We start from the raw sequence: 26,245 nt of genomic DNA, 5'->3' as shown, positions 1-26,245 counted from the left end.
CAAAATTAAGTGATGAAATAGTTTGTTAGATTAAAAAAAAGAAGATAAACATGTTTTCTATAAATATGTACTTTTAGGATTTGGACTTCAAAAGAGAGAAAGAATTTTGTAAATGTGGGGTTAAATTCCAGACTGAATTTTCTAGTGTTTTCTAAGCACCCTGAGAAAGAAGTTGTAAGGACTAGTCGGCCTCTCTCAGTGGACAGGTTTACTGCTTTGCGGGTTAGGAAAGTGTGGCTGTGGGGTATGCGGATTTCAGTAAGGCACTCGGTTCCTTGTTTTTGTCTAAAATGGCTGGGTTAGAACAGTTATGTATGTGTTCATGTGGATCTGTTTGCATCTGTTTGCTGAGCTAGGAGCAGTGTATATAGAAATTTCTAGTACAAGCATACCCTGGTTTTGTCCTTAGTACGCTGTTGGTCTGTTCAGTGTGCCTGCTTACCAAGATCCCTTAAATTTTATTCCGGGATATAAAAATGTTAGATATACATTTATGGACAATCGGAAATATAGAAAATACACAGTCAAAAAATTCAAATCACCCGTCAAACCACCTACAGGGATAATCCTTGGTTTATGTGCATCTTTGTATATTTTTTTTCAAACTTTATGTATTTATATTTTATCTATCATTTAATGTGTCTGTAAGCTTTTAAAAATTAGATTATTAGATTAAAGTAGTATTATATTCTTTCTAATGTTTCAAACCACATCATGAATATTTTCCTAAGTCATTATATATGATTTGAAAAAATTATTTGAAGTTGTTAAATAGTCCCTTGTGTGTGCCATAGTTCAGGTAACCAGGTAACCATTCTTCTGTTATTGACTGTGGATACTTAGTTTTTCTCCCAATATTTTGTTCTTCTAAAATACTTTGATGAATATCCTTGTGCAAGGTTTCTATGAATCTATAATTATTTCCTGAGAATATGTTCCTTTAAGTGGAATTATTCATTTAAAGGATATGAACATGTTTAATGCTTTTGATGCATTTGTTTTTCAAATTAGTTTTTACCTCTGCAAGCAGTATAAGGAAGGTTCTCCCTCCAAGATTCTCACTAATGTGGATTAATTTTATTTTCATTCTTTTGGCAGTTTTATACATGCATATAATGAATTTCAGTCTTTTCCACCTCCCATTACCCTCTTTTATTTCCTTCCCTCTTCTGCTGAACCCCTTCTTCCCAACACATTCCTCACCTACTTTCATGTCTTTTTGCTTGTGTGCCCCCACTGAGTTTAATTAGGGTTCCTTGCATGAACATAGGTGGGAAGTTATTTACCAGAGCAAGGGCAACTTATCATCAATCACTGTACCATTAAAGAGAGCGACAGCCCTTCCGAGCCACCATTAATTGGCAATAGCCACTTGTGGGACTGGAGCTTCATGAGCCCCTCCCCCTTCCATGATGAAACGTTGATGGGCCTCCCCAATCTTGTGCAGGTCTTATGTGGATAAGCAGGGTTGCAGTGAGTTTGTGAGTGAAATCACGGTGTCTTTTTTTTGCAACATACTTCCCCATCCTCCAGCTCTTCTATTCTTTTCACCCCATCTTGATCTGGCCAAGCCTTGGAAGCAGGTGATGGTGAAAATCCATTTAGGGCTAACACTTTACCATCCCTTATTCTCAGCACTTCCACCAATTCTGAGTCTCTTCATTAACCACCATTCAATTCAGTAAGAAGCTTTTCTGATAAAAGCGGAGAATAACACTGATCCATGGATATAGACATGAGTGCTTAGTCGGCTCTTTGACCGCATGTCCACCCAGAAAAAAATGATAGAGCCTATGATCTATAACCATCAGCTCTTGACCAGGTTTACAGTACACAGCTTGAATTCCCTTGTGGGGTGGCCCTCAAATCCACTCACAAAGAGTTACCCCACAAGATTCATGCCATCATTGCACCAATGGGTACATCTTGCCAGGCTGGTCATTGTTGTAGTTTACAGGGTCACAGCTGGATTAAGACTGTTGATGACTTCTCTTCTAGTAGCCTGGGTAGCACCCTCTAGCACTATGAAAACTAGCCAGCTAAAGAGGAAGCTGCCAACTCAGTTCCAGCTTAATTTCTCCATGCCCTGTGACCAAAGTATGTGTACCTTCAGTAGTAGGATCTTACCTCTAGTTCTGGTGGGCAGCCAACAACAGGGCCAGTAACCTTATTTCAGAGCTGAGAATCAAGTCCGAAGACCTCACGTAAGCTAGTAAGACTCTTTACTACTGAGCTACACTCCTGGCCCTTTTTGTTTGAGATGGTGCTGCTGTGTAGTCTAGGCAGGCTTTGAACTCAAGCATCCTCCTGCCTCAGCTCCCCATGTGCTGGGATTACAGCTCCCATCCAGTGTTTCCCTTTCATTTATTTGGTCTCTGTTGGGAGGTCTCGAAGGTCCTTCCCTATCTTGAGAGAAAATAAATACCTGGCTGTATTTTCTTCTGGTTATTTAATGTTTTCGTTTCATATTTAAAGCCTTACCTTGCCTACAGTTTACTTACGCTATAAAGGAGACAGGTGTTCTTTCTGTTCCAAACTGTAATGAGTTACTTCATTCCCATTTATCAAGCACTCCATTTCCCCACTGTCTTAAATTTCCACCTTTATTATAAGCAAATTTATTTTATATATTCATAAGTTGGATTTGGGGTTTCTTATTTTCTTCTGTCACGTTTTACCTGGATTATCTTATTGTTTTACGGAGAGATTACCTAAAAGCAACCACAGATATTTTAGCAACTACAAGTTAGAGGGATCTTTCTCTAGGTTTCTTTTTCTGTTTCTGGCTTCCTTCTACAGAAACTGAACCTAAAAGAGATTCAGATGATGCTGTAGTAAAGATGGTCGAAGAGCTTGGGATTCTGTGGGAGTGTTACTGTGAAGGGAGGTTGAGATTAGATTGTTGACCTGGTAAAATACAGAAATTGGTTACATCAATTTAGATTGGCAAGCTTCATCATAAGCTGTGTGTATTTTGGTCATTATGAGGTAGCATCACCATTAAGTAAAAATTTGTTCTGAGAATGCCTATTTGGTACTGAGAGCAGGGTAAAGGTAGAATTCTGCCTTTATTCTAAGGTTTTCTGCAAGAGGTATTTTGCTTTGGGTAACCTTTCTATATACTTTGACTTGTGCAGTAAGGGAGCCAAACACTTTGTTAATCTTTCGTTGGAACATGCTATGTGAAGTTTCCTTTGAAGTAGGGAGAAGGCCCTATTTGAAGCTTTTACCCAATGTGAATACTCGTTCTTAGCTTGATGGATGCAAGGCACTTTTGTACTCATTTCAGACCAGGTGACTGAGTGTAATAAAACCTTTAGTGAGCATAGCACTTTCACCCAAATGGCTAGCTCTTCCTACATCCTCACTAGATGCTTGTGAGACAGACATGTAGACAGGCACGCACACACACACACACACACACACACACACACACACACACACACACGTACACATGCACCAAAACAAAACGAAGCAAAAAACTAACCACCCAGTCTGTAGGGATAAACTGGAATTTTTTATGGCATGCTTACACAGTGCATCTTGTTTTCTGTTTTTTTTCTCAGCATACCTTGTGATGCTATCAGAGCCCTGGCTAAATGTGTGTATGTCTGAGAAAGTACATTGTGACAGGGCACAGATCAGAACAGGTTTCTGTTTAGGGCTAGTCATTATTTCAACCATTGTTCTAAGGGTAGACCTGGAAGTAGTTTTCCTTAAGCAGTATTTGTCCATATGGAAGCTGTTTGTCACTTGTGCTTTCTTACATAGCCTTGAGAATTTTTTTTTGCAATTTATACGTTTTGCTTTTTTAATTCAAAGAGTTTGAGGTTATTTGTAGATTTTTAGATTTTGTTAAATAAATTAGCGTAATCCTAGATTTGATTCCTTATGAACCTCGCTGATTTTTTTTTATAATCATAGTGTTATAATTAGAAGAGACTTTCAGAATTGTTTAGCTTTAGAGATATTGGATTATTTAAGTAGTGGGCCCATAACCCAAAGCTTCTTGATTAATTGTGATTCAGATAAGTGTACTTTTTGGCAATTCATGTATGCTGTACTAACAGGTTTCTTGTTGCTGTTCTGTTGAGAATGGTATCACTATAGTTCAACCTGACCTGGAACTCACTGTGTAGCTCAGGCTAGCCTTGACATTGCAGCAGTTCTGTGCCTCGCCTTCCTGAATGCTGAGATTACAGATGTGTGTCACCATGCCTGGCTTGCTAACAGGTATCTTGATGCACTTATTTTACCTTCAACTCCATTCATTTATTTGGAAGACAGAAAGGGCTAGAGTGTTCCCATAAGTGCTTGGAGTTCACACACATCCCAATGGTTCATCCTCCAAAGACAACCATAAAAGGCTGAAATGACTTACACTCATCAAATCTGTGCCTCTCTGTGGAGCTTGTAACTTTGTTTCCACCAGTGCTCTAGAATTTTTCATAATTGGTGAGTCCTTAAAGCCTTTGGGAGTCTCCACAATGGCAAACAAGAACTATGTGAGTTTCATATCTGAATGGCCATACTTCCATAAGGACGGATAAGCTTTTTGGATAGCTGTTTATTCATTTTGAACATGAACGAGGGAGGATTCAGCCATGCCTTTCCTACTCAGCATTTTGTGGGGCCTCAAGGCCAGAAAGTTCTAAGTTCTCTCTCTATTCTTCCTATGGACTTAAATGTTACTCCCCCCAGGGAGAACTTTGCTGAGATCTACCGCTCCAAGTAGATTGGGGCACCCTTTCTAAATCTCCCTCTACATTTTTATTTATTACCGTTTTAGCAGTTGTAATTGAAATTGTAATTAAATAGTTTTTGTTGATTTGATTGTAGTTTATGGAAACCATTTTGATTACAGCTAACACAGTGACACGCAGTAGACACTTGAATAAATACATGAATGGATAAAACTCCTACGGTGATAAAAGAATGGTGTTGAAGGGCAGAAAGAAGGTTTGGCTTTAGGCAGTGGAGAGAATTTCAGGAGGAGGGGTTAACAGATGTGAATGAATTATATTCAAGGCTCCCAGACCACAGATATCAAGAGCATGTGTATAATGAGAAACATGTAGATAATAGGCAGGAGAATGGTGGAGCAGTCCTTGAATGTTTAGTTCAAATATCAAGGTAAGATTCTTTAGTTGCTGTGATCATAGATACTTGGATGGTGAGGTCTAGAAACTGAAGTTTCATGGTGACCAAATAAGGATCTAAAGACCAGTTAATACAATAGAGCAGTGGCCCAGAGAAAAGGTGACACAACGTGACCTAAGTCAAAACAGGGTAGGGCTGGGGTAGAGATAAAACATTCTGACACTGGTGTGGCTGCACATACTTGTAGTTCCAGCTATTCAGGAGGTCGAGGGTGGAGGATCATTTGAAGCCAGGATTTTCAGCAGGCTTGGGTGACAGTGAGACTGGTCTCTAAAGAAAATAAAATAGTCAAGAGAAAATGAAGAGAAAAGAAAGAAAACAGTAGAAAGGCAATAGTCAGAAAGCAAGAGATAGGTTGAGGACATGATGTGATCAAGAAGAAAGATCAGAACTTGGGAAACATGTTGGCTGTGCACAGGAAAAGTGGGGGTGTCAGTTATAGTATTGGGACATTTTAGTGTCGGGAAAGAAAGGCTTGGGTTTTGAGTAGGAGAAGGCACACTGGGTGGTCAAGTCTAGTCTTAGATGCTTATAGAGGCAGGGAGGTAGAACATCTTAAAGGTCGTAGCTGAAGCAAGGAATTAACAGTACTTGGAAAAGGGAGAGGGAGACCTGTGACTGGGGCCTAATGCTAGAGTACTAGCAACTACACCCACCAGTAGAGCAGCTCTTTCCATTATTGTGCAGAGAACGTTCTACCTTCCTTTGTCTCTTCCTTTCCATACTTCATCTTAGTCAGAAGGTCAGGAAATGGTTTCTGTTCCAGAGTAAAATCTTGCCTTTACTTTGCATTACTGAAAGGCTCATTAAAGTCTTATTTCCCAAACAAAAGATCAGTCTGTCCTCAAAGGTAAATTTTGCCTCTACTTCTGCAGAAACCAAAAAGCTTCTGGAAGCCTCCAAATATCATTTTATTTCCACAGTCAGAAGGGCTTCAGAATGTTAGGGTTCCATTTAGTAGTGACAAGCAAAAATTTGCTTTTTTGTAGTGCTGAGATGAAGCTCAGGGTCATATGCATATTAGGCAAATGCTCTACCACTGTCCTGTATCCTGAGCCCTGTGATTTGGATGTGCAGTGATTGGTCATTTGACTCTGAACTTTCACTTTGGGAAATCTATACTTCAGATGGGTTCATACAATTATAATGCAACCTTGATTGCAATATTAAAAATTATTATGTGTGTGTTAGTGCACACCTGTAATCCCTACACTCCAGAGGCTGAGGCAGGATTGCATTGAATTGAAGGCCAGCCTGGGCTATACAACAACTGAACACTAGGCTATCCTGGTTATATAGCAAGACCCTGTCTCAGTGAGCAAATAGTTTAAATGTACATTGACCAGGATATGACTGAAGAAGATATTATGGCCTCCACAACATGCAACACTTTGTGGCCATTAATATGTATGAGGTCTTATATTTTTGTAGTGAATGTGAGCAGGTTTCTATGACATATCAGAGAATAAAAAAGTATGTGTGTGAATCTGTGTGATCTGTGAATACATGGATTTAAAAGATGTATGGAGGTAAGCTTGGATGGTCACATAAGAAAAATACTAACAGTGGTTGCTTCTGAATAGTGGAAAGAGGAAACCATACAGAAATTTCAAAAGAAGAAAGTGGAAACATTTTTTAAGTCAAAGGCTGGCCTGAAGCCCAGTGGTAGGGTACCCACCTTAGCATACGTGAAGTCTTGGGTTTGACTCCCAGTGCTGCAAAATGTTTAATGAATCATGTGTTACTTTTGTAGATTTTTTTTTGCAGTTGAAAAAAGGCATTTATTGAGGGGTGAGAAAACACACACATGCAACATACAAAGCAGGGTGAGGACTCAAAAAGCAGAAAAATCCCACTATTGTAGTTTTTTTTTAAACTTTCCAGAGCTGGGCGCACACCTTTAATCCCAACTCTTGGGAGGCAGAGGCAGGTGGATCTCTGTGAGTTCCAGGCCAGCCAGCGCTACACAGAGAAACCCTGTCTTGAAAAACCAAAAACCGAAACAAAACAAAACAAAAAGAAAGAAAAGAAACCTCACATTAGGCAATGGCCTCTTTTGCATGGTCCTTTTTTGTGGATTTGAGATTGTATTGTCAGGTTTATTTGGGGGAGCACCCAGTCCTTCTTGCCATGCCTTCCTTTGAAAGCTTTCTGAAGGACTGAAACCAAACCGATTCCCTCCCAGACCAGCAATTTCCAACTTGATGGGGCATGGCAGTTCCTTGATGCTTTTTGGAGGTCGATCCCAGGGCTCAGCTTTGTTCAGTGACTTTTGATGCAGTGTATCAGAGGTTGGGTAGGGGGGGCATTCCAGAATTCTGATCTTAAGGCCTGCTATGTATGGTCCTTGAGAAACCCTCTTTCTGTACTGGCTTCTATTTGTGCCCGTTCTGGCTTCTTTCTCTCTGTGTGATTAGCATTGGTAAAAGGAAAGGAGGAAGCAAAGGATGACTCATCATGGATATCTTTGTGGGTCACAAATGGTTGCGTTTATCTGAATGGGAAAAATGAATAAAGTGCAGTTTAATAGACTTGAGATTTTAGTAATAGGTGGTGCTTCTTTAAAGTAGCCTATTTGAAGTGGGTCCTCTCAGAAGGAAGGCTGGTCAAGTAGCTTCCTACGCAGTGACTTGGGCCTAAGAGATGCCCTCCAAATAATGACTGCTTTACTGGTAAGTGGAAGGGAAGGAAAAATCTTGCGAAGTCTTGCAATTGAGCTGTTCTTTTAAGTGACGCTTTTGTCATGGGGAAATATTTAACAATATTAAGAGTCACTGTCTTAAGTTCATTCCACATGCTTTTTTGTTGGAATGACCTTTTGTCTTTGTTCTGTACAAAGTCTGTTAACCAGTCTAGCATATAGCTTACTTCTGCCTTGCATGCAGAAGGCCTCTGTTCCCTCCCTAGCACTGCTGCCCTGTTAACTCAGTGCCCAACAGGGGGTTATTAACACCCTAAAGGGTGTTGGGCAATCTCAGTGGCTCCCAGGAGTTACCCTCTAGAACCAAAGCATCACCTCTCCCGGAACTGTAGTTAGAGACAGGTGTGAGCTGTCGCGTGGGGGCTGGGAACCAAACTCTGGGCTCTCCACAAGAGCAACCTGGTGCTCTTAATCGCTGAGCTATCTCTCTAGCCCCTCAGTACTTTTTTTTTATTACCTTTGAAAATCCTCTGTGAAGCTGGCCCCATCAGTTAAATAAATCATTTGCTTTATTAGTTTGATAAGAGATGGACACAGTTTTCTAAATTGTCCCTCATTTACTCAACAGTCATTTAGCACAGGCTACTAGGTGCCTATGGACATTAGATAACTATCTAAATAGAAGCCAGAAACTGATAAGGAATGAAACTCTAGGGGGTTCATCTGAATAAGAAAAATTAATAACACAGCCTAAGGAACTTGAAAACCAATAACAGATTCCTCAAAGCAGCAACTTTGCTCCCCTTCCCTCTGTTATTTTAATTGGGTCCTCTGGTTCAGAATTATCAACCTTGGATTATGAGTTTTGAGGAAATGGTGGTTTGGTGGTTGTTTTTAAAGGATTTTTTGAAAAACACAGTTACTAAGCAACCGCTATGACCTGCTGCTGCTCAGTTAGAGTTCAGTGGACAGGGTCACCTCCAAAGAAGGCAATGCATAGACAAGAGCAAAATGCTTGCAGACAAATTGGATGTCATTTTGCTGTTATTGTTCTGAGTTTAGGGGTTGTGTTGTTTTAGTGAGGCAGGGTCTTATTTTGTACTTTGGGCTAGCCTGGAACTTATGAGCCTTCTGCCCTAGTCCTATGGGTGCTGTAGGTATGAGCCACTGTGCTAGTCTGGTTCCGGGTTCTGTGTATAGTTCTTTGGTTCATTGTCACCAAGGACTGCTGCCGAGTCAAATCTCTTGCCTGCAAGGTTCCTCCCTGAGTGAGCCAGAAGAGAGGGCCAGAAGGAAGGAGCAAGAAATGATCCCTGTTCAGGGTTAGAGGCTAAGCCCTGGGGTGAGGTCAGTAGCCTGTCTCTCTGCACAGCCCAAGGCGGCTATGACAAATCAGTCACCACCCTTTACGTTTAGATTAAGACGCCTTATTTATATTGATGTGCTGCCTTGTAAGTCTCAGAACAGGGACAATGTCCAGCTGCTGTGCCCCCTCCCCCCACATTTAATAGGTGAGTCAGTGACTCCAGTGCTTCCTCCAGGATAGTAGGGACAGGAGTTAAGTAATGAGGACAAATCACCATAACACTCTGTGCGTGATGAATGAAAGAACACACGAATTTAACCAGTTGCCTTCATTGATACCACTGTGAAGAAAACCAACTTTGAGAAGAGGTTATTTACCTGACTTTTAACTCCACTCCCTCCTCCCGCTTGGCTTCTTAGCATTTCCCTTTTCACCCAGCTGAAGGTCAGGTTGCTTTGCCCAGGGAGCTGAGGGAGGCGAGGGGGAGGGCAGGTGTTGGAGCAGGTGTTGTGTTTTCTCCCACAGAGTCACACAGACTAGGTGGGGTTCTTCTTGCCAGCCCCTCTATGGTGCATGAAAATGCTTTTGTGGAAGTTTTTCCCTGGAAGTGTTTTTAAGCAGTTGTCCAACCTTCAACATCCAGTATAAATTTTGACAGCTTTTAAAGTCAGCTTGTCATTGAAGTATGCCTTGTTTTCTGCCATTTCTATAGCCTGTGTCTCTCAGTATGCCCCATTTTACAAAGCAATTATAGACCTGAAAAATGTTGTGTAAGAAGACATTAGATTTAATGCTTGACAAATGATTGCAGTTTGTTTCTTTTTAGACTTTGTACTGGGATCCACTATCTCCTCACTAAAAAGTCGTCCTGGGAAAGCTGTCCTCCTTACCTCACAGTGATTGAATAGCCGCTGGTCCTTTCCAGCCCCCCTGCCCTGCATCTCAGGGCCATCTGTTCTCTGCACTGGGCTTTTTGGGAAAGTCTCCTTGCCCATCTGCTCTCCTTTGGCCTTAGTGCCTGCTCTAAAGAATTATAAAGGCTACCCTGGAACCTCTTTCCAGTTGTTATTTTTTAAAGATCAGTGAGATTTTGAAGCAGATAAAAGCAGTTTCCATTTGACAAGCCCAAATGCAACATTTTTTTCTTGGTGCTTTTTTCTCTGGGGGGGGGGGGTTGGTCTGTCTTTCTCAACCTGGGGGAGGGACTCTGCTTATCAAAGCAAAGATTCCACCTCCCGGCTGCTTTGAAGCTAAGTCTCCTGGCTTTGTGGCCGCGGGTGTGCTGGCCCAGGGAGCTCCTTGGGTTCATTGTTTTCCCGTCTTTCCCCTTGTCTCCCTGACAGAGTACAGTCGCTTTGAATCCAAGATACATGACTTGCGAGAACAAATGATGAACAGCAGCATGAGCTCTGGGTCTGGGTCTCTCCGAACCAGTGAGAAGAGGTCCTTGTATGTCAGGTAAGTTGCCCCTCTGAGCGCCAGGCCTAGCCTTTCTTGTCTAACTGGTAGGGTGGGGCTTGTGTACTCCCTGCACTAAAACTACACTTTGCACTGTGTGCTCAGGCTGTGTATTTTATGGTCAGTATCTCCTCCCTTCTGTGAACTGGTTTCTTCCTCTTCACTCATGAATGAGTCAGTCAGTACGGGAAATGTTCAGTTTGCTCTAATTGTACAACTATTAGGTGATTGTTGCTAGTCAGCATTCAAATAACACTTGAATATTCAAAGCATGGTGCTTTCAGGGGAAAGCTTAGCATCCCCATCCCCTTCCACTTCCATATAGTCACGATAGACACAAGGGTTTGTGTTTGAGCATATCAGTTATCACAGTGTTCTAGTACAGTGTCTCTTAAGAGACCAAAGAGCTGGCAGGTTGCTGTATTCTGCATGTTTTGTTGTGTTTCTATCCCCCTCTCTCCACCCGCTGCATGTGATTCATAGGACAAGATGGTGTATGCTCCCTAAGAAGAGAAAGGCAGGGACAGATGATCACACTGTACTAACTGATGAAAGCTATGTGGTGACATTGTCAAGACTGAGTTTTTGACCCTTGAGGGGTCAAAGTACAAAACCTTCAATTGGTAGACTGATAAGGGGGGTACTGAACTTTTCTTAGAATTAGGGTAGTTTCCTTCCTGCCGGGCTATTGAGCAAAATCTGGCCACCAGTACATTGTAGCTCTACAGGGCAGACACCTTATAGAAAGGTGGTGGGGTTACTTCCCAGAGCCCGAAGTAGTTCCAGGCTTATTTAACTGGTTGAACATTTTATGGTGGCCTCTGATACTTGCTGGAGGCGGGAAGGAGAGGCCAGTTGCCTGGTAACGTGACAATTATTGTGTCCTTGGGGTGTGAAATGACGGTAGCTAGCTGATGTCAATGCTAATTGCAGGTCTCACGTGCTCCTTTTCTTTTTCCACAGTTGGTTATCACTGACCCTGCTGCAGGGAGTCAGCCTAGGGAGCATTTTGTGCATCTGAGGCCCACTAGAGCCCTTTGAGCTCTTTTCTAAAGTGAACCCTGCACTCTGCTCTTTGTGGGTGGAGAGCATTTGCTGCATTCGCCTCCTGCTGGCAGCAGAAAAGGGTAGAAGAGAGGCTTGGCAAGGCCCAGCCATCCTCCCAGGTTCCCTCCTGGAGAAGAAAGGCCTGCTGGTGGTCACTAAAGCCCTTGCTTGGGATCTCCAACATGGGCAGTGGGTCTCTGATGGGGGGAACCATCATGTGCTATTACCCCCAAAAGTGGGGAATACTTATGTGACTTGGTCAGGATTGTTCCGTTCTGTGCTTCCAGCCCCCGCAGATGTGGCACTCCAGTGTGCGTGGGAAGCTCTCTTTAGGCAAGACAGTTCCTTCAGAGAGCTTTATTTTTAGATCTCTCCTCTCCGCCTAGCCTCTGCTAGTGCTGTCCCTGCCTGGGTAGGGAACCGGGCACTGGCTCTTGATGTGGAGCACCCTTGTGTGGCTCAGGCAAGGCATGCAGTCAGCTGGACTCTGGGAAGGAAGGGAAAGACCAGGACGCCCTTGCTGGTGAAGCAGTTTGATACAATCCGCTCCTAACCCTGCCTAGATAACTGTGTCCTCTGAGGAAAGGAGATAGGATTTAGAATAAGAACTGCTTATGATCACTAGATGCAACCAGGGGAGAAAGGATGTTTTATGGTTACAGCTGGGAGCGGGAGCCCCTTCCTGGGTTAGCCCGTTGGTCTGCCTGCCTCTGTCCCTGGCACAGTCCTACTGTACTTTCTTCTGTATGTGAACACACTGGCTTCTTTCGTGGCTGGTGGCGGTGGTGACTGGGAACTATGTTGGGACTTGGACTTAAGGTCTCACACATGCTAGGCAAGAACTCTATCACTCAGCCACATCTCGGCCCCTGTTATTTATTAATTTTTAAAATTTAAGATATGCATGCTGGCCTGTAAAGCGCCTTGTAGCCCCACATGGTCCTCTTGCCTCAGCTTTTTGAGTAGTTGGGATTACAGGCCTGCACAACTAGTTTCAGCTTGTTTCTTACATTCTTAATAAGAAAAAAAAGCATTCTATTCATACCAATAGTTCCTTAAACTATTACCTCCTCTCTTCTTTCACTGCATTCTGTGGTAGGAAACACTAGTTCCTTAAAAGATTACTATGACTGCATAGAAAAGCAAGTTCTTTAGTCGAACTGGGCAAATACGGGCTTAAACAGAGGAAAATGGGGTTCTTCTTTGTGTGTATGTGCGCTCAACTGTATGCTTGCATACCTGTGTGTGCATGTGTAGGCCAGGCTGGCTGCCAGGAATCCTCTTGCCTTTGCTTCCCCAGCACTGGGATTATGGGCATGGACCGTCCTGCCCGGCATTTTTCTGCAGGTGCTAGGGACTGAACTTAGGCCCTCATGTTTGCATACCAAGTACTTTTCTGAGGAATAGATTTCTCCACTGTTCTTATTCCAGAAAACACGGTCTTGGGCAGTGTTGCCCCTAGAAATATCAACAAAGGAATATCATTTGCAGAAGCCTATCCTCCTAACATCCAGACTGGGAAAGTTTGGAGTCATCTGTACTCTCTGCTGCCACTTCTTCCAATCACTTTTTTCAGTGGCCTCGCATGACATGAGAGCAGCTTTTCAGCCTGGTGATAGGCCTTCTGAGCAGCCCAGGAAGGCTCCAAAGGAGCCCTTGTCAGAGATCAGCAGTGACCTCGGCCGCCATACTCAGTGACCGGTTCACTGGTTCTTTAGCACCAGTCTGACCTCTTCATCACCTGTGTTTCTCCAAGGGTCTTGCTTGCTGCTTCAAAGGCTCTGTCTACCTTGCTCAGTGTCTCTAAACACCTCGTTGGCTCTTGTCCTGAGATGGCAATACCATTGCCCCCCAAAGCTCTCCATCACACAGTTGTAGAAATGACCTCCAGCCCGCACAACCTGATGGACATATGCACAAACTAAAACCGCTCACCTCCTGCTCCAACAAACCAGGTTCTTCTCCCTCCCTCCTCCCAGCGCTGCTGAAGTTAATTGCCTTACCTTGTCATGTGGAAAAGGGATTAGATTTGTTCTGTCACCCAGGGCATATTTCAGCTCACTGTAAGGAAGAATGCTCATAATCGAAAGTCTGCAAAGGAATGGACTGCTTTTTTGAGAGAAGATACTTGATTTTTTTGGTCACTAAAGGGGTTATACAAGAGCCCGGGTGACCTTTTGCCCTGGGTGGTGCAGTGTTAAAGTTAAGGCAGTATTCTAGGCCTGTTCTGCACAGAAGCTTTCCGTAGTGCACTGGTATCTTCAGCCACCATACTTCATGACCTTTGTTATTCTTTTGAAATGTTTTCAAAAATCCTTTAAATAATGCTATATTATGATCCCATTTTGCATATGAGAAAACTGAGGCTTGACTCAGGCTGCTAAGTTGTTCCTAAATTGGAACTGAGTTGCACTGACCTTTAATAAAATGTAATTCTTTCTTAAATTTCCCCAGCCCACTGACTGATGGGAATTGGCTGGGTTGCTGGTAAAAATACATTCCTAGCTACCTCTTCTAGAGACTCAGGTCACTGCATAGTGAATTTTTTGGTTGTGGTTGCTATTGTTTGTTTGGTCAGTTGGTATTGGTATTTCCCCCCTAGTACTCGGGGTTGATTGAACCTAGGGCCTCTTACCTCTGGGCTACATGCTCAGCCCTCTTTTCCTTTGAGAGAGTTTCACGGTGTGAACCAGGCTGACCTCAATCTTGTGATCCTCCCACCCCAGCATCTCAAGTAGCTGGGATTACAGGCCTTTGCCACCAAGTCTGGTACAAAATGTGTTTTTAACAGTTAGAATGCTCAAGAATGGCCACTTTATGCCATGATTGACGCTTATTTTTACATCAGTGGAGCAGCTAAACATTATGTTTCCTGTTCTCTGGAAGGCGGTAGCACAGAACTAATAACTTGAGCTGGTTGCTGGGGTAAATTCAGGGAAGTGGCCGTCTGTGCCTGTCCTCCAGCTCGCCTTTTACTCAGAGGGTGATGCAGCTGCACTTTGCAGTTCCGGGTTTCAGTTCGGTTGCTGTTTCCCCTCTTGACACTTTTTCCTTTTTCTTTCCTCTCTTTCCCTCCCCTCCCCTGTACCTTCCCTCCCCCCTGTTCTATCTCCCTCCTGTTTGCATGGGTTTGCAGAGCTTATTTTGAAGGAGGTAACTCCCTCTCATAGCTGCACTGAGGCTGTACAAGGTGAAACCCTGGGAGCTGCAACTGTTTTAACCATAGGGAGATGGGAGTTTTGAAGAGGGGCGCAGGAGGAAGAAGGAAAGATAACAGTGTAAAGCCACCAGGAACTTAATGAGAAAGGCCTTTCCACTCTATCTGTCTGTCTGTCTATCTATCTATCTATCTATCTATCTATCTATCTATCTATCTATCTATTTATTGGTTTTTCGAGACAGGGTTTCTCTGTGGCTTTGAAGCCTGTCCTGGAACTAGCTCTGTAGACCAGGCTGGTCTCGAACTCACAGAGATCCGCCTGCCTCTGCCTCCCGAGTGCTGGGATTAAAGGCGTGCGCCACCATCGCCCGGCGTTCATTTATTCTTTTTTTTCCTTTTTTTTTTTTGGTTTTTCGAGGCAGGATTTCTATGTGGTTTTGGAGCCTGTCCTGGAACTAGCTCTTGTAGACCAGGCTGGTCTCGAACTCACAGAGATCCGCCTGCCTCTGCCTCCCGAATGCTGGGATTAAAGGTGTGCACCACCATCGCCCGGCTTCCACTCTTTACTGTACTAGAATAATCAATCTCTTATTGGGTGAGTGTGATAAGCAGAGCCTTTTCCTGCCCAGCCTAGGGCTTTTGCTCTGCTACTGCAGTGTTTACTGGTAGAGACTACAGAAATCACCTGTCATGCCACCGGCTCCCAATGTGCTGGCTAGGTGTTTAATTTAGGCCATTTGTCTGTGAAGGCCCACCAAAACTGCTAATTAGGTTAGCATTCCAGAGGTGACTTTGATTTTATAAATGAATGAATGAATGACCTTGGCCTCTAAAGGTTGCCAGGAGGCTCCGTAAGTGCGACTGTAGAGGTAGCTTTTGAAATTCTGTGCAGCCTCGACTGGCTGTAGTCTTTGCTGCCTCAGGACAGCATTCTGGCAGTTTAGGAATTTTGGCCTCCTGGCTGGCCATCTTCCAGCCTTCTTCCCACTCGAAAATGGAGATCCTGTTGGGATCTGTAGTTTCCATTGAATGGGACAATGTTAGGATATTGGCTTGGTCATCAAAAGACTAGGGGGTGCTTCTTCCATCAACAGCAGGATACTTTTACCCAGTAGTGTTCGTTGAAGCCCAGCTTGGTTTATTCACTAATACGTTTCAGTAGTAGATGAAAATGCTAATAAGAAAATGTTGACAGGCTTTACTGTCTGACAGAATTTGGGAGTGGCAACAATATTAATTTATTTTTGGAGGGCTAGGGGTCAAATATAGGGCCTCACATGGACTAGGCAAGTAGTTTACTGCTGAACTACACCCAGGTTTGTTAAAAGCACCAGTAATATATGGAAGTCACCAGTGCTACCAGTGGTGCTGGAACTGCATGGTTCCAAGAGCTAGTGCTAGTAATCCTGCTCATCCCATCATTTGCAGGGTCTGGGAGCCCTGCATGGTCTCTTATTGTGAGTTGTTGGTCCTTGAATATCTCTTAAGTTTCATGGTTGCCTGTTTAGGGCCTGGTACTTTTAGATAGACTAGAGATGAAGTCCCTGACCTGCTCCTTTTTGGAAGGTGCATCAAGATGACTGACTCTGCTAGCCACATTTGGTGCACATAGACACTCTTATGAGTGTCTCCTTGAAAGTTTGGCTTTAGAATTTTAGGATGTTCTTGGAAGCTGCTGGAACCTTTAACTTTGTAGCAAGGTCAAGAACTGGCGTGGACTCTATGGGTTTCTGTGTTTGTGTTAGGTCAACCAGGCAATGGATGGGCTATTCAGTCTTTGGATTATATGTGCCCTAGAATACATAGCATTTTAGCAATGCACCAGGCCTCAGGTGCAGTAGAAGGGAAGCACAGCAGAACACGAAGGGATAATAATTTGAGGGTATCTGTAGGATGGCCTGGGCTCATCCACTTCACAAGCACTCAGAAGGGGCCCCTTGGGGGCTGGAGAGATGGCTCTTCCAAAGGTCCTGAGTTCAATTCCCAGCAACCACATGGTGGCTCACAACCATCTGTAATGGGGTCTGGTGCCCTCTTCTGGCCATATACACATAAATAAATAAATGAATGAATGAATGAATGAATGAATGGCTTTCTTGGTGATAATACTATGAAAACTCAAAAGGAATCATGGGAGAATTAATAGCAATAAATAGGGAAGGTTGGTACCAAATGCCTGGAATGGATTAAGAAGCAGGATCACAAAGCAGGGATGAGAAACTTGGGCTGGGCCATGGAGGATTTATGCAGGGGACTGAGGGAAGGCACACAACCCAGGCAAGACAGATGGCCTTTAGTAGGTCAGGAAATGGGCATGATCCTAAGAGAGTTCTATAGAAGCAGCCCCTTGCCTTTGAGGCTCTTAGAACTAAAATGTTTGCTCTGTGTTGGGAAACCTGCCTAACCAGTTCCCTCCAATTAGTTGTGTTTTTATTGTATTCTGGCTTGTTAAGTTTCAGGTGCCACAGTGGGTGTGCGAGGTGCTTATGATTTCTCTGGATCTTTTATACTCAAGCTTCACAATTTAAGATCTGAACTGCAAAGAATTTCGCTAGGTAATCTGTTTGCTTAGAGCTGATTATATCCTTGCTTTCCCTTCCACTAGAGAAGGGTCAGCTGAAATGAGGATTGGCAGTGCTCCTCAGAATATATATTACCCCTGTGGATGGGCACATGCAAGATCTCTTTATGGATATTTAAAAGGTCACCTCTTAAACAATATAGCTTCAAGACGGTTGGAAACATTGTCTCCTTAGAGAAGCAAGCTGTGGCTTTCAGTGTTGGTATGCTACAGACCAGTCTGGGGCTTGAAGTTATACACTCCTGGAAGCTCTGTTCCTTCTCGTGCTGATGGAACAGCACCAAAGGCTTCTTTGTTGTGTGCTCTTATTTATTTTCCTAGGCCATATTGCTTAGCTTCTTCTCTAAACAATTTAATATTTTTCTGCTTTGACCTTGATGATTGGAAAGTTGTAGGGGTTCCCAGGATCTGTCTCTCCTTGGGGCTTTTTAGATACACAGCCATGGTCAGAGCTGGGAAGTCACCTTCTGCTGTGTACACAGAACACTGTGGCTATGGATTTGGGAGTGGGAATATTTTTGGAAGCTTTGGTCTTTCATAACATAGTGTTTCTTAGTGACATCACTGATCATTAACTTAACCTTAACTTCTTAAAATTCTTTTTATTGAGCCAAAAAGATGGCTAGTGGGGGAAGGTGTCTCCCATTGAAGCCTGATGACCTGAATTTGATTGGCTGGATCCCACCTAAAGGGTAATTAAAGCAGATAACCAACCCCACAAAATTGTTCTGGGATCTCCACAATGTGCTGTGACATTCATTGTGAATAACAACAACAACAACTACTACTACTAATAATAATAATAATAATTGAGGAAGAAGTTAAGTTCTTAAGTTAAAAAAGAAGAGCCAGATGGCGGTGGTGCACGCCTTTAATCCCCACACTTGGGAGGCAGAGACAGGTGGATCTCTGTGACTTCAAGGCCAGTCCAGACTACAGAGTGAGTTTCAGGACAGGGTTGTTACACGGAGAAACCCTGTCTTGAATAAAACCAAAAAAAAAAAAGTTAAGAGAAAAAAGGTGGGGGGTTTCTCAGTCTTTTAGTCTTCAACACAGACATCCACAGGCAAGCTTCTTTGTGTACACACACAGTGGCAGATCATTTTATTATGTCATTTTTTAGGTGTGTGAAGACAAAGGTTTGGCTTTCTTTTTTTCTTTCTTGCTGTCTCTTTGAATCAGATGTTGAAATGGTTCTGTGTCATTTGGGCCTTGCATGTGGTAAACTTCAGTTCTGTGGCAGTGATTCAGTTTGACTTAAAAGGGGGCCAGTATCTATCTTAACTTCCTTAGGCTAAAGGTGGAGAGGAGGAACTATGAGGGTCATGGAGGAAGAAGGTGCTTAGAATAAAAGGTTTGGACCATCACATTTTTAGGACTCTAGGCTGATAGAAGTTGCTGATAGAAGGCCACAATTTTCTTTTCAATTCGTTGGCAATTTCATAAGGATATATTTGTGTGAGGGGGAGGAGAGAGAGGGAGAGAGATGTATTTTGGTCAGTTGTCACCCCCATTACCCTCTCTCGTCCCTTTTGTTTGTGACCCACTGAGGTTAATTATTATTGCTTGCATGAGCATGAATGGCGAGTTATTTACTGGAGCCTGGGGAACTTCTCAGTGGCATGGAAGAAAATGACTCCCTTCTCTTCAGCAGCCGTGTTAGATGTTCCCAGTTTAGCATGCTTTTTCTTAAAAAATTTTAGATTAAAAAAAGACTTAATGTGCATGAGTATTTTGCCTGCAGATACATAAGTGTATCATTGTGTGCCTGGTGCTTGTGGAGGTCAGAAGCTGGGGTCCGGTCTCCTGGAACTGGATTCATTATGAATGGTTATGACCTACCATGTGGGTGCTAAGAACAGAACTCAGGTCCTCTGCAAGAGCAACAAGTGCTCTTAACCTCTGAGCCATGTTTCCAGCCCATAGCATGCTTTTCAAAGATCTTAGATGATTGCTGATATCTTTTTAAATGTTTATTAAGGTTTAATTTATATACCTTTTTTGGCTACATGAAGCATGCTATGTGAGAGATTGACTTTAATCCCCTGGCTTGTTCTCCTTTGCTGTGTTCATTTCCACATGAAAGCATAACATGATGATAATGAAAAAGTCAAGGCAATGAAGTGGCTTACACAGGCCTAGTAAGTGAATGTCACACCCCTCAGCTGGACAGTCCAGCTGCTCTTCACTGTGACCCAATCAGATATGGATGCAATGATGAAGCTTGCCCATACCTTTTATTTCTTCCTTCCTGGTCTTTGCTTACTCTGCCTAGAGGGACTATTTTCTCCCTATCTTTACCTTTGGAAATCTTGAACCTTTATTGAGACTCTATTCAAAAATCAATACCGTTTTATTGCTTCTCAGGTACTGTGTACTCCCTGGGAATGCTCTAGGCTTTGCTTTGCCTCGTTTCTGTGCTTGTTGCTGCACCACACTCAGTGTGCTGTGCTCCTCTGTCAGAGGGCACGCTCTGCTAGGCCATTCAGTTAAGAATATTAAAGATTAATTAAGAGCTTTCTTTTCTGTCAATCCAAAATGCAAATAGAAAAAACCTAGCACAACATTGTTTTGTGCTTCTCCTATTTAACACAATGCCTGCAGAAAGAATACTCCAAATGTACGTAAATAATGAAGGAATGGTATTTTATAGATATAGCCATATGGCAAATTAGTGTGTGTATTTTTAAAGATACCTGGCTATGACTTAGACCTCATGACATTTTTTTGACATTTAAGGGTCCTGATCTGATAGTGCAGAATGCTGTCCTGTGTACTGCTGGGTCTGACCTTCATCTAGGAGGATGCCTTCTAGTTCTTAGCATAACATAATTTCAGCAGGAAAAGAGGAGGAGTAGACTTAAAGGAAAAGGCCATATCATGGGTTTGGAAAACAGACCAAAATCAGGACAAAGCAAGGAATTGTTGAAGGAAAGATCCAGACTCAGCAAGCTCTAGAGCTAGAAAGAAGCTCCAAGAATGTGTAAGAAATTCCCCCCTTTAGACAGGAAAGTGGACAAAGTGAACTTGGAGGGCCCAATGTTCTGCTGAGTTATTTTCCCATTGGCAGCCCTGATTGATAGAAAAGGAAATTCTTTATTCATCTTTGGGTTTGTAACTGCATATATAAGTTACAATTTCAAACTGAGATTTCATGTTCCTGTGTCCTTAACAAAGCTGCGGCTTAAAAGCATTGTCCATCCCTGTCTTTGGTCTAGGCTTGCCCATCATTCATACAGCTGTCAAACAAAATCCAGATGGAACAGGTGCTACTTTTTAGTGGGAATTTGGAGTTATGTAACTTTTGACCTTATTTGCCAGGGAACTTAGAGCCTCTCCTGAAGTAAAAGACTCAAGCCTGTACTTAGTGGAGCTGTTTCTCAATTTCTTCTTTAATCGACTTACATTTTTGGAAATGGTAAAAGGAACACACGCTGTGGTTACAAACAAAGCGAGCAGTACAGCTCCTAATGTGCATCGATAAGTGCCGCCTTTCTTCCTGGCTTTGATCAGGCTTTGTTTACTGTTGTTCAGTGCCTGAGCTTATCTTGGAAGATGTCATGAAGTTTTAGTAAAACCTTCAGATGTTTTAAGCTGACAAATTATTGGATTCTAGAAAATATACTTATATTACTTTCTCCTATGTTCCCCAGCTTGCTATTGTTGTTAGCAAAGGCCAAGCAAGCCCTGTTTTTTGGGTGCTAAAATATGCCTTATATTTCTACCCAGTCAACCCTGCCTTCTTATACATGTACATTCTACTTTACCTTAATTCTTTTGTTTGGCTTTAGTTTTGGTTTTAATTTGTGAGACAGGATCTTGCTGGTTGTCTTAGTTACTTTTTTATTACTGTGAAAAAATACCATGACCAAGCACCTAATAAGAGAAAGCATTAATTGGGGGCTTCCTTACAGTTTCAGAGGGTCAGTGCATGGCCATCATGGTGGGGAGCATGGCTGCAGGAAAGGAGGCATGTCACTGGAGCAGTAGCTAAAAGCTTGCATCTGATCAACCAGCAGCAGGCAGAGAGAGCTAACTGGCAATAGTGTGGGCCCACCTTCAGTTGACACATCCCCTCCCAAAAGACCACAGTTCTTAATCCTTCCCAAACAGTTCTACCTTGTAGACCAAGCATTAAATCTCTGAGCCTATGGGGGCCATCCTCATTTAAACCACTACGCTGTGTATGCCATGCGCTCATGATCCTTCTGCCTGAGTCTCTCCAGTGCTGTGACCTACCAGCCTGGGCCACTATACCCAACTCCTGATTCATTTTGACATCTTTCTGCTCCTCCTCCAAACTTCTAAACTAAAGTGTACTTAATACAAATTCTGTTCTTCTCCAATTTTGAAGCTCATAATGCTATTATGTATTGCTCATCAGTTAGAATTAGGTTGCTCCAGCTTGTGGGTCTTTGTAGAACAGCTGACAGATGCCTGCCTTGCTTTAGGTTGCATGGAACTCAGTTAATTTCAAATGCATTGAGTCTGGTCCTGACACATAGAGCTTGGAAAAGACCTTATAGACCAAATACCTTGTCTGCTGGCCTCTGCCTCTGCTCTTATTGTTGTAGTGTATGTATTGAGAATTAAAGGGCTTTTGATCAGAGCTTGTTACTGAAGTCCCCTATTTGTGCTGGCCCTACACACTCAGAGTTACTATAAGTTGGGATGGATAGTTTACTCAGGTGTGTTTGTTTCCAGAGCAAGAAGCTCTGGTGAGAGGCTAGCTTCCGCAAGACCTGAATTTTGGAGCTTTGTTTTATATTTGCTTCCAAATCTCCTGCTCTTACATCCTACTGCATTTGAGAGTGGAGAGTAGATAGCTGAGCAGGTCCTACTTTGGGCTGCTACTGTGTATCTAGAAGCTGGGAGAACATAGAATGTGTGAAAGAATTTCCCCTTATGTTCACCGGGAATAGGGTATTTCTTTGAAAAGCAGGTATATATTTACTCACTGGGGACTGAAAGGCTACCATCTCACGGGGTCTTTCTGTCTGTGCTGTTATTGGGCTGCCTCTCTTTCCTCTCCTGTCTGACTGCCAGCCTCCCAGAATTCAGGGGTGGGGTGATCTCTTCACTTCTCATGTGTTTCAGGGCCCTGTTTGATTATGATCGGACCCGCGACAGCTGCCTGCCAAGTCAGGGACTCAGTTTCTCTTATGGTGACATTCTGCACGTCATTAATGCCTCTGATGATGAGTGGTGGCAAGCACGGCTGGTGACTCCACATGGAGAGAGTGAGCAGATTGGTGTGATCCCCAGTAAAAAGAGGTGAGTCGTCAAGGTTTTTAGCAAGACCTTCTCTCTCTCTCTCTCTCTCTCTCTCTCTCTCTCTCTCTCTCTCTCTCTCTCTCTCTCTCTGTCGTCGCCACCCCCCACTTCTCTCTCTCTAGTTACTTTATTTGTTTTGTGAGACAGTGTCTCACTTTGTAGCACAGACTAGCCTGGAACTTCCTGTTTAGCCTAGGCTGGCCTCAAACTTGTTGCAATCCTACTGCCTCTGCCTCCGGAGTACTAGGAATCAGTTGTGTTCCAGCTTACCAGGCTTGATGTTTTGTTTTTGTTTTGTTTTTTGTTTTCTGTTTTTTTGAGACAGGGTTTCTCTGTAGCTTTGGAGCCTGTCCTGGAACTCGCTCTTGTAGACCAGGCTCGCCTTGTGCCTCCTGAGTGCTGGGATTAAAGGCACGCGCCACTTCCCGGCTCAGGCTTTGTTATTTATCTTTGTTGGCCTGTCATACTGTAAGTTCCTTGAGAGCATTGTATAGGCCTTGTTAGGCCTTTTAGAAAGAGTCAGGACTTGGGACATGGTATTGACTGAATGAGCCAGTGTGGTTGCTGAGCCCATGTGCTGGCAATAACTAAACTTCCTGACTTCCAAACAGGGTTGAAAAGAAAGAGCGAGCTCGGTTGAAAACTGTGAAGTTCCATGCCAGGACAGGGATGATTGAGTCTAACCGGGTAAGTGGGGACCCCCTGGCCAAGGCAGGCAGCCAAGGTGTAAAGAGGGGTGAGAGGCGGGAGAACTGGGAAGCATGGAAGGCTGTCTTTTTCAGGGGGCTGGCTCTGTCCTGCTAGGAAATTGCCTGCTTTTCAGCAAGCAGCGGGAGCACTGAAAGCCCAGTTAGTGTGTGGCCCTGCTGTTGGGTGACTGATTCTGGAAGGGTTGGAGCTGGCTGACTTGGTGGGGAAGAAAACACTTGTGCTTGTCTCCCTGGCAGCAGACCCTGCCAGAGCTATGGAGACCCTGAGCAGAACCTGGTGTTGTCATCTTGCCGAGGGCCAGCCCCAGAGCTTCTGCCTGCCTCCAGACAACACAGGGCAAGGGGACTCTCCCATCATTTTCTCTTATGAACTTGGGAAGCAGTAGAGGGAAGAAAGGCATGGAGTAGATGACTGTGTCAGTGCCACCTTGGGGCTGTGTCTAGGAGGCAACAGTGACCTTTACTCTGTAGGAAGCCAGTGAGTGATGCTGGACTAAGCAGAGCATCTAACATCCCTACCACATTTTCCTATAAACATGATTCTCTTCTTAACATCAACTTTCATTTAATCTCATAGACTCCATTTGTGGAAGATGGTCTTTTATTTAGTTCATCATTGTCTCCATTTTAGTTTTTCTTGCATGCTTTAAAATCCATTGTTGTTTTTTTTTCTTTTGTCCTTCCCCCCCTCCATCTTCATGTTCTTTCACAGTCGATCAAAACGAAACGTAAAAAGAGTTTTCGTCTCTCTCGAAAGTTTCCATTTTACAAGAGCAAAGAAAACATGGCCCAGGAGAACAGCATACAGGAACGTAAGTAGCAGCAGAGTCCAGAGAGCAGACCATTCACAGCCCTGTCTTCTCGTCCTCAGTTGCCCCTTCCCTTAGAAGGAGTCGGTGGCCACCAAGTACTTGTCTGCGCGCACCTGCCTACTTCTAGTCAGGCTAGAACCTGGACTGCACAGGGAGATGTTGGGGCTTATTGCACAGCCCCTCACTTACTCAGTGTCGGAGGCTCTGAGGATGGCCCAGGCACCTGTGCTGGAAGTGTGAGACAGAGCTGTGCTGTGCTGATAAAGAATGGTTTGCAGCTAGGGTCAGGGTTAGAAAATGGTTTTTCAGGAGAACAAGATCAAGGAACTAAGTGTTGCTCTCCTGGCTCCCGCATTTTATGTTTTCTTTCCCGCAGTTTCATTCATGCTTGTTAAGAGAAGAGCCTGTCCCTCCCCAGATCTCTAAAGTTGGGGGCTGCTTTTGGAATGCACACACATATGCAAGTGTAAGGATACCCACGTGACTCATGGCAGGCTTCCTGTTATGCAGCATTAGTTACCACAAGAAAATATTCCTGCTCACATGAGTTGATGTGGACACAAGTGTTTGTTGCTCAGCATTATCTAAATAAAGATTTATTGAGAAACACGAGGCTAATTTGGTAGAACAGGCTGCTTTAGGAACCAATTCAATCCTGATACATCATCTTACCCTACCACATGCCTCAGAAATTAGTTGCTCTGACAGTAACCTTAAATACCATGTCAGGTTTGTACAGTAGGTTCTCATTCATGTCATTGTGACATTGTGAATTGTAGATGTCTCTCATTTACCAATCACTCCTCCATCTTTCATGGAGCAATCTTGTCATCCAGGAGTGTGGGATCTGACAGGAGACTGACTAGTTCTGGTTAGAAAATGTCCCCTAGTAGGCCCACCTAGTTCATGATTGTGATATGTGTGGGTTGTGGCCACTTGGGATAACCTTGATAGGACAAGGTGTCTTCGTCCAAATGAAGACCAAGGCTTACTGTCCTGGGCTTGCTCAGTGGCAGGGGACAGAGGAGGTTGATTCTGCTCATGAGCAGTGGGAACCTGAGACAAAGATCTGAGATAATGTTGCTATAGTTTACCAAATAAGCCCAGAACCTCCTCATGGAGCCTAGCCTGGGGAGATGTCACTGTTTAATGGCCTAGCCAGTTGGGGGTGCCCATTGGCCAATAGGGTTGCAATTTTTTGGTGCCTGTTTTCCAGAAACCCAGTTTAGGGAGCTTTGGATACCACACCACAGAGAAGTTTGCTTTGAAGGGCTTGGACAGATTGGGGTAGTATGGTGGCACGTTCCCAGGGGGTGATAATTCTTTCTGCACAGTTGGCATATAGACATGTCTCTTTCATGCACCAATGGGAGATGTGTTGCAGGGGCAAAGCAGAGACCTGACCTCTACAACATAAATTTGATCAAAGAAGGTGTTTTTAAGCCCTGGAGTGTTGCCTGTCGTAGGCTATGGGCATATGGGATATAGACTACCTCAGAAAGACTGCCTACTCCAAGGCCTTTTGGCCACAAGCCAAATAGCACCAGGGCCAGATATCTTATATGACATGGGCTATTCTTTCTTCAGCAGATAACTTCACTTTACTGTAGTTCTAAGTCTTCATTGGACTTTATACTCCTATCGCTGATGCTCACCTGCCTCTGTATTCTTCCTTCCCCTCGTTTTTCTGTTTTTTTCTCTTTTCCCCGGTTTTCTCCTTTTTGTCCCTCCCTCCCCTTCCTGTACCCCTTCTGTCCCTGCTGTCTGTGAAATCAGGACTTCCCTGGGTTAAGTGACGATTATTATGGAGCAAAGAACCTGAGTAAGTCAAACATACACACCATTAACTGTATTTGTGGCATGAGTGGAGATCATGGGAGTGAGGGTGTAGGGCATATGGGTGAAAGGGTGAGGGAGGGCAGTGTTTGTGAGACCCTTTCCCATGGCAGAAGGAAATGTGTGTGGCTTCAATACCATTGTCCCTGGTATTCTAACAAATCTCTAGCATTCCTGTCTGTGTTTTCCTCCTACACCTCTGAGTGGTAGGGCATGAGCTCAGTGGCTGGGTCTAGGTGCGTTAACAGGGTGCGTGCTCG

General features: G+C 43.6%; 1 protein-coding gene across 9 annotated transcripts in view; it reads left to right on the top strand.

Annotated features, from left to right (window-relative positions):
• Window positions 1-26,245, top strand: part of Dlg3 (discs large MAGUK scaffold protein 3) — a 51,625-nt gene that overhangs the window by 16,765 nt on the left and 8,615 nt on the right. For 5 of the 9 annotated variants that reach the window (XM_075958780.1, XM_075958781.1, XM_075958779.1 and 2 more), the window contains 4 exons: window positions 10,451-10,565; window positions 22,451-22,627; window positions 23,239-23,314; window positions 24,050-24,149. In XM_075958780.1, coding sequence (XP_075814895.1) covers window positions 10,451-10,565; window positions 22,451-22,627; window positions 23,239-23,314; window positions 24,050-24,149 — 468 coding nt within the window. Of the gene's footprint in view, window positions 1-10,450; window positions 10,566-22,450; window positions 22,628-23,238; window positions 23,315-24,049; window positions 24,150-25,925; window positions 25,972-26,245 lie in introns of all 9 variants that reach the window. The other 4 variants (XM_075958782.1, XM_075958785.1, XM_075958784.1 and 1 more) reach the window with 1 other exon arrangement.

This window comes from Microtus pennsylvanicus, chromosome X (assembly GCF_037038515.1).
Source record: "Microtus pennsylvanicus isolate mMicPen1 chromosome X, mMicPen1.hap1, whole genome shotgun sequence".
NCBI lineage: Eukaryota > Metazoa > Chordata > Mammalia > Rodentia > Cricetidae > Microtus > Microtus pennsylvanicus.
This window is presented reverse-complemented; position numbering and strand designations above follow the sequence as displayed.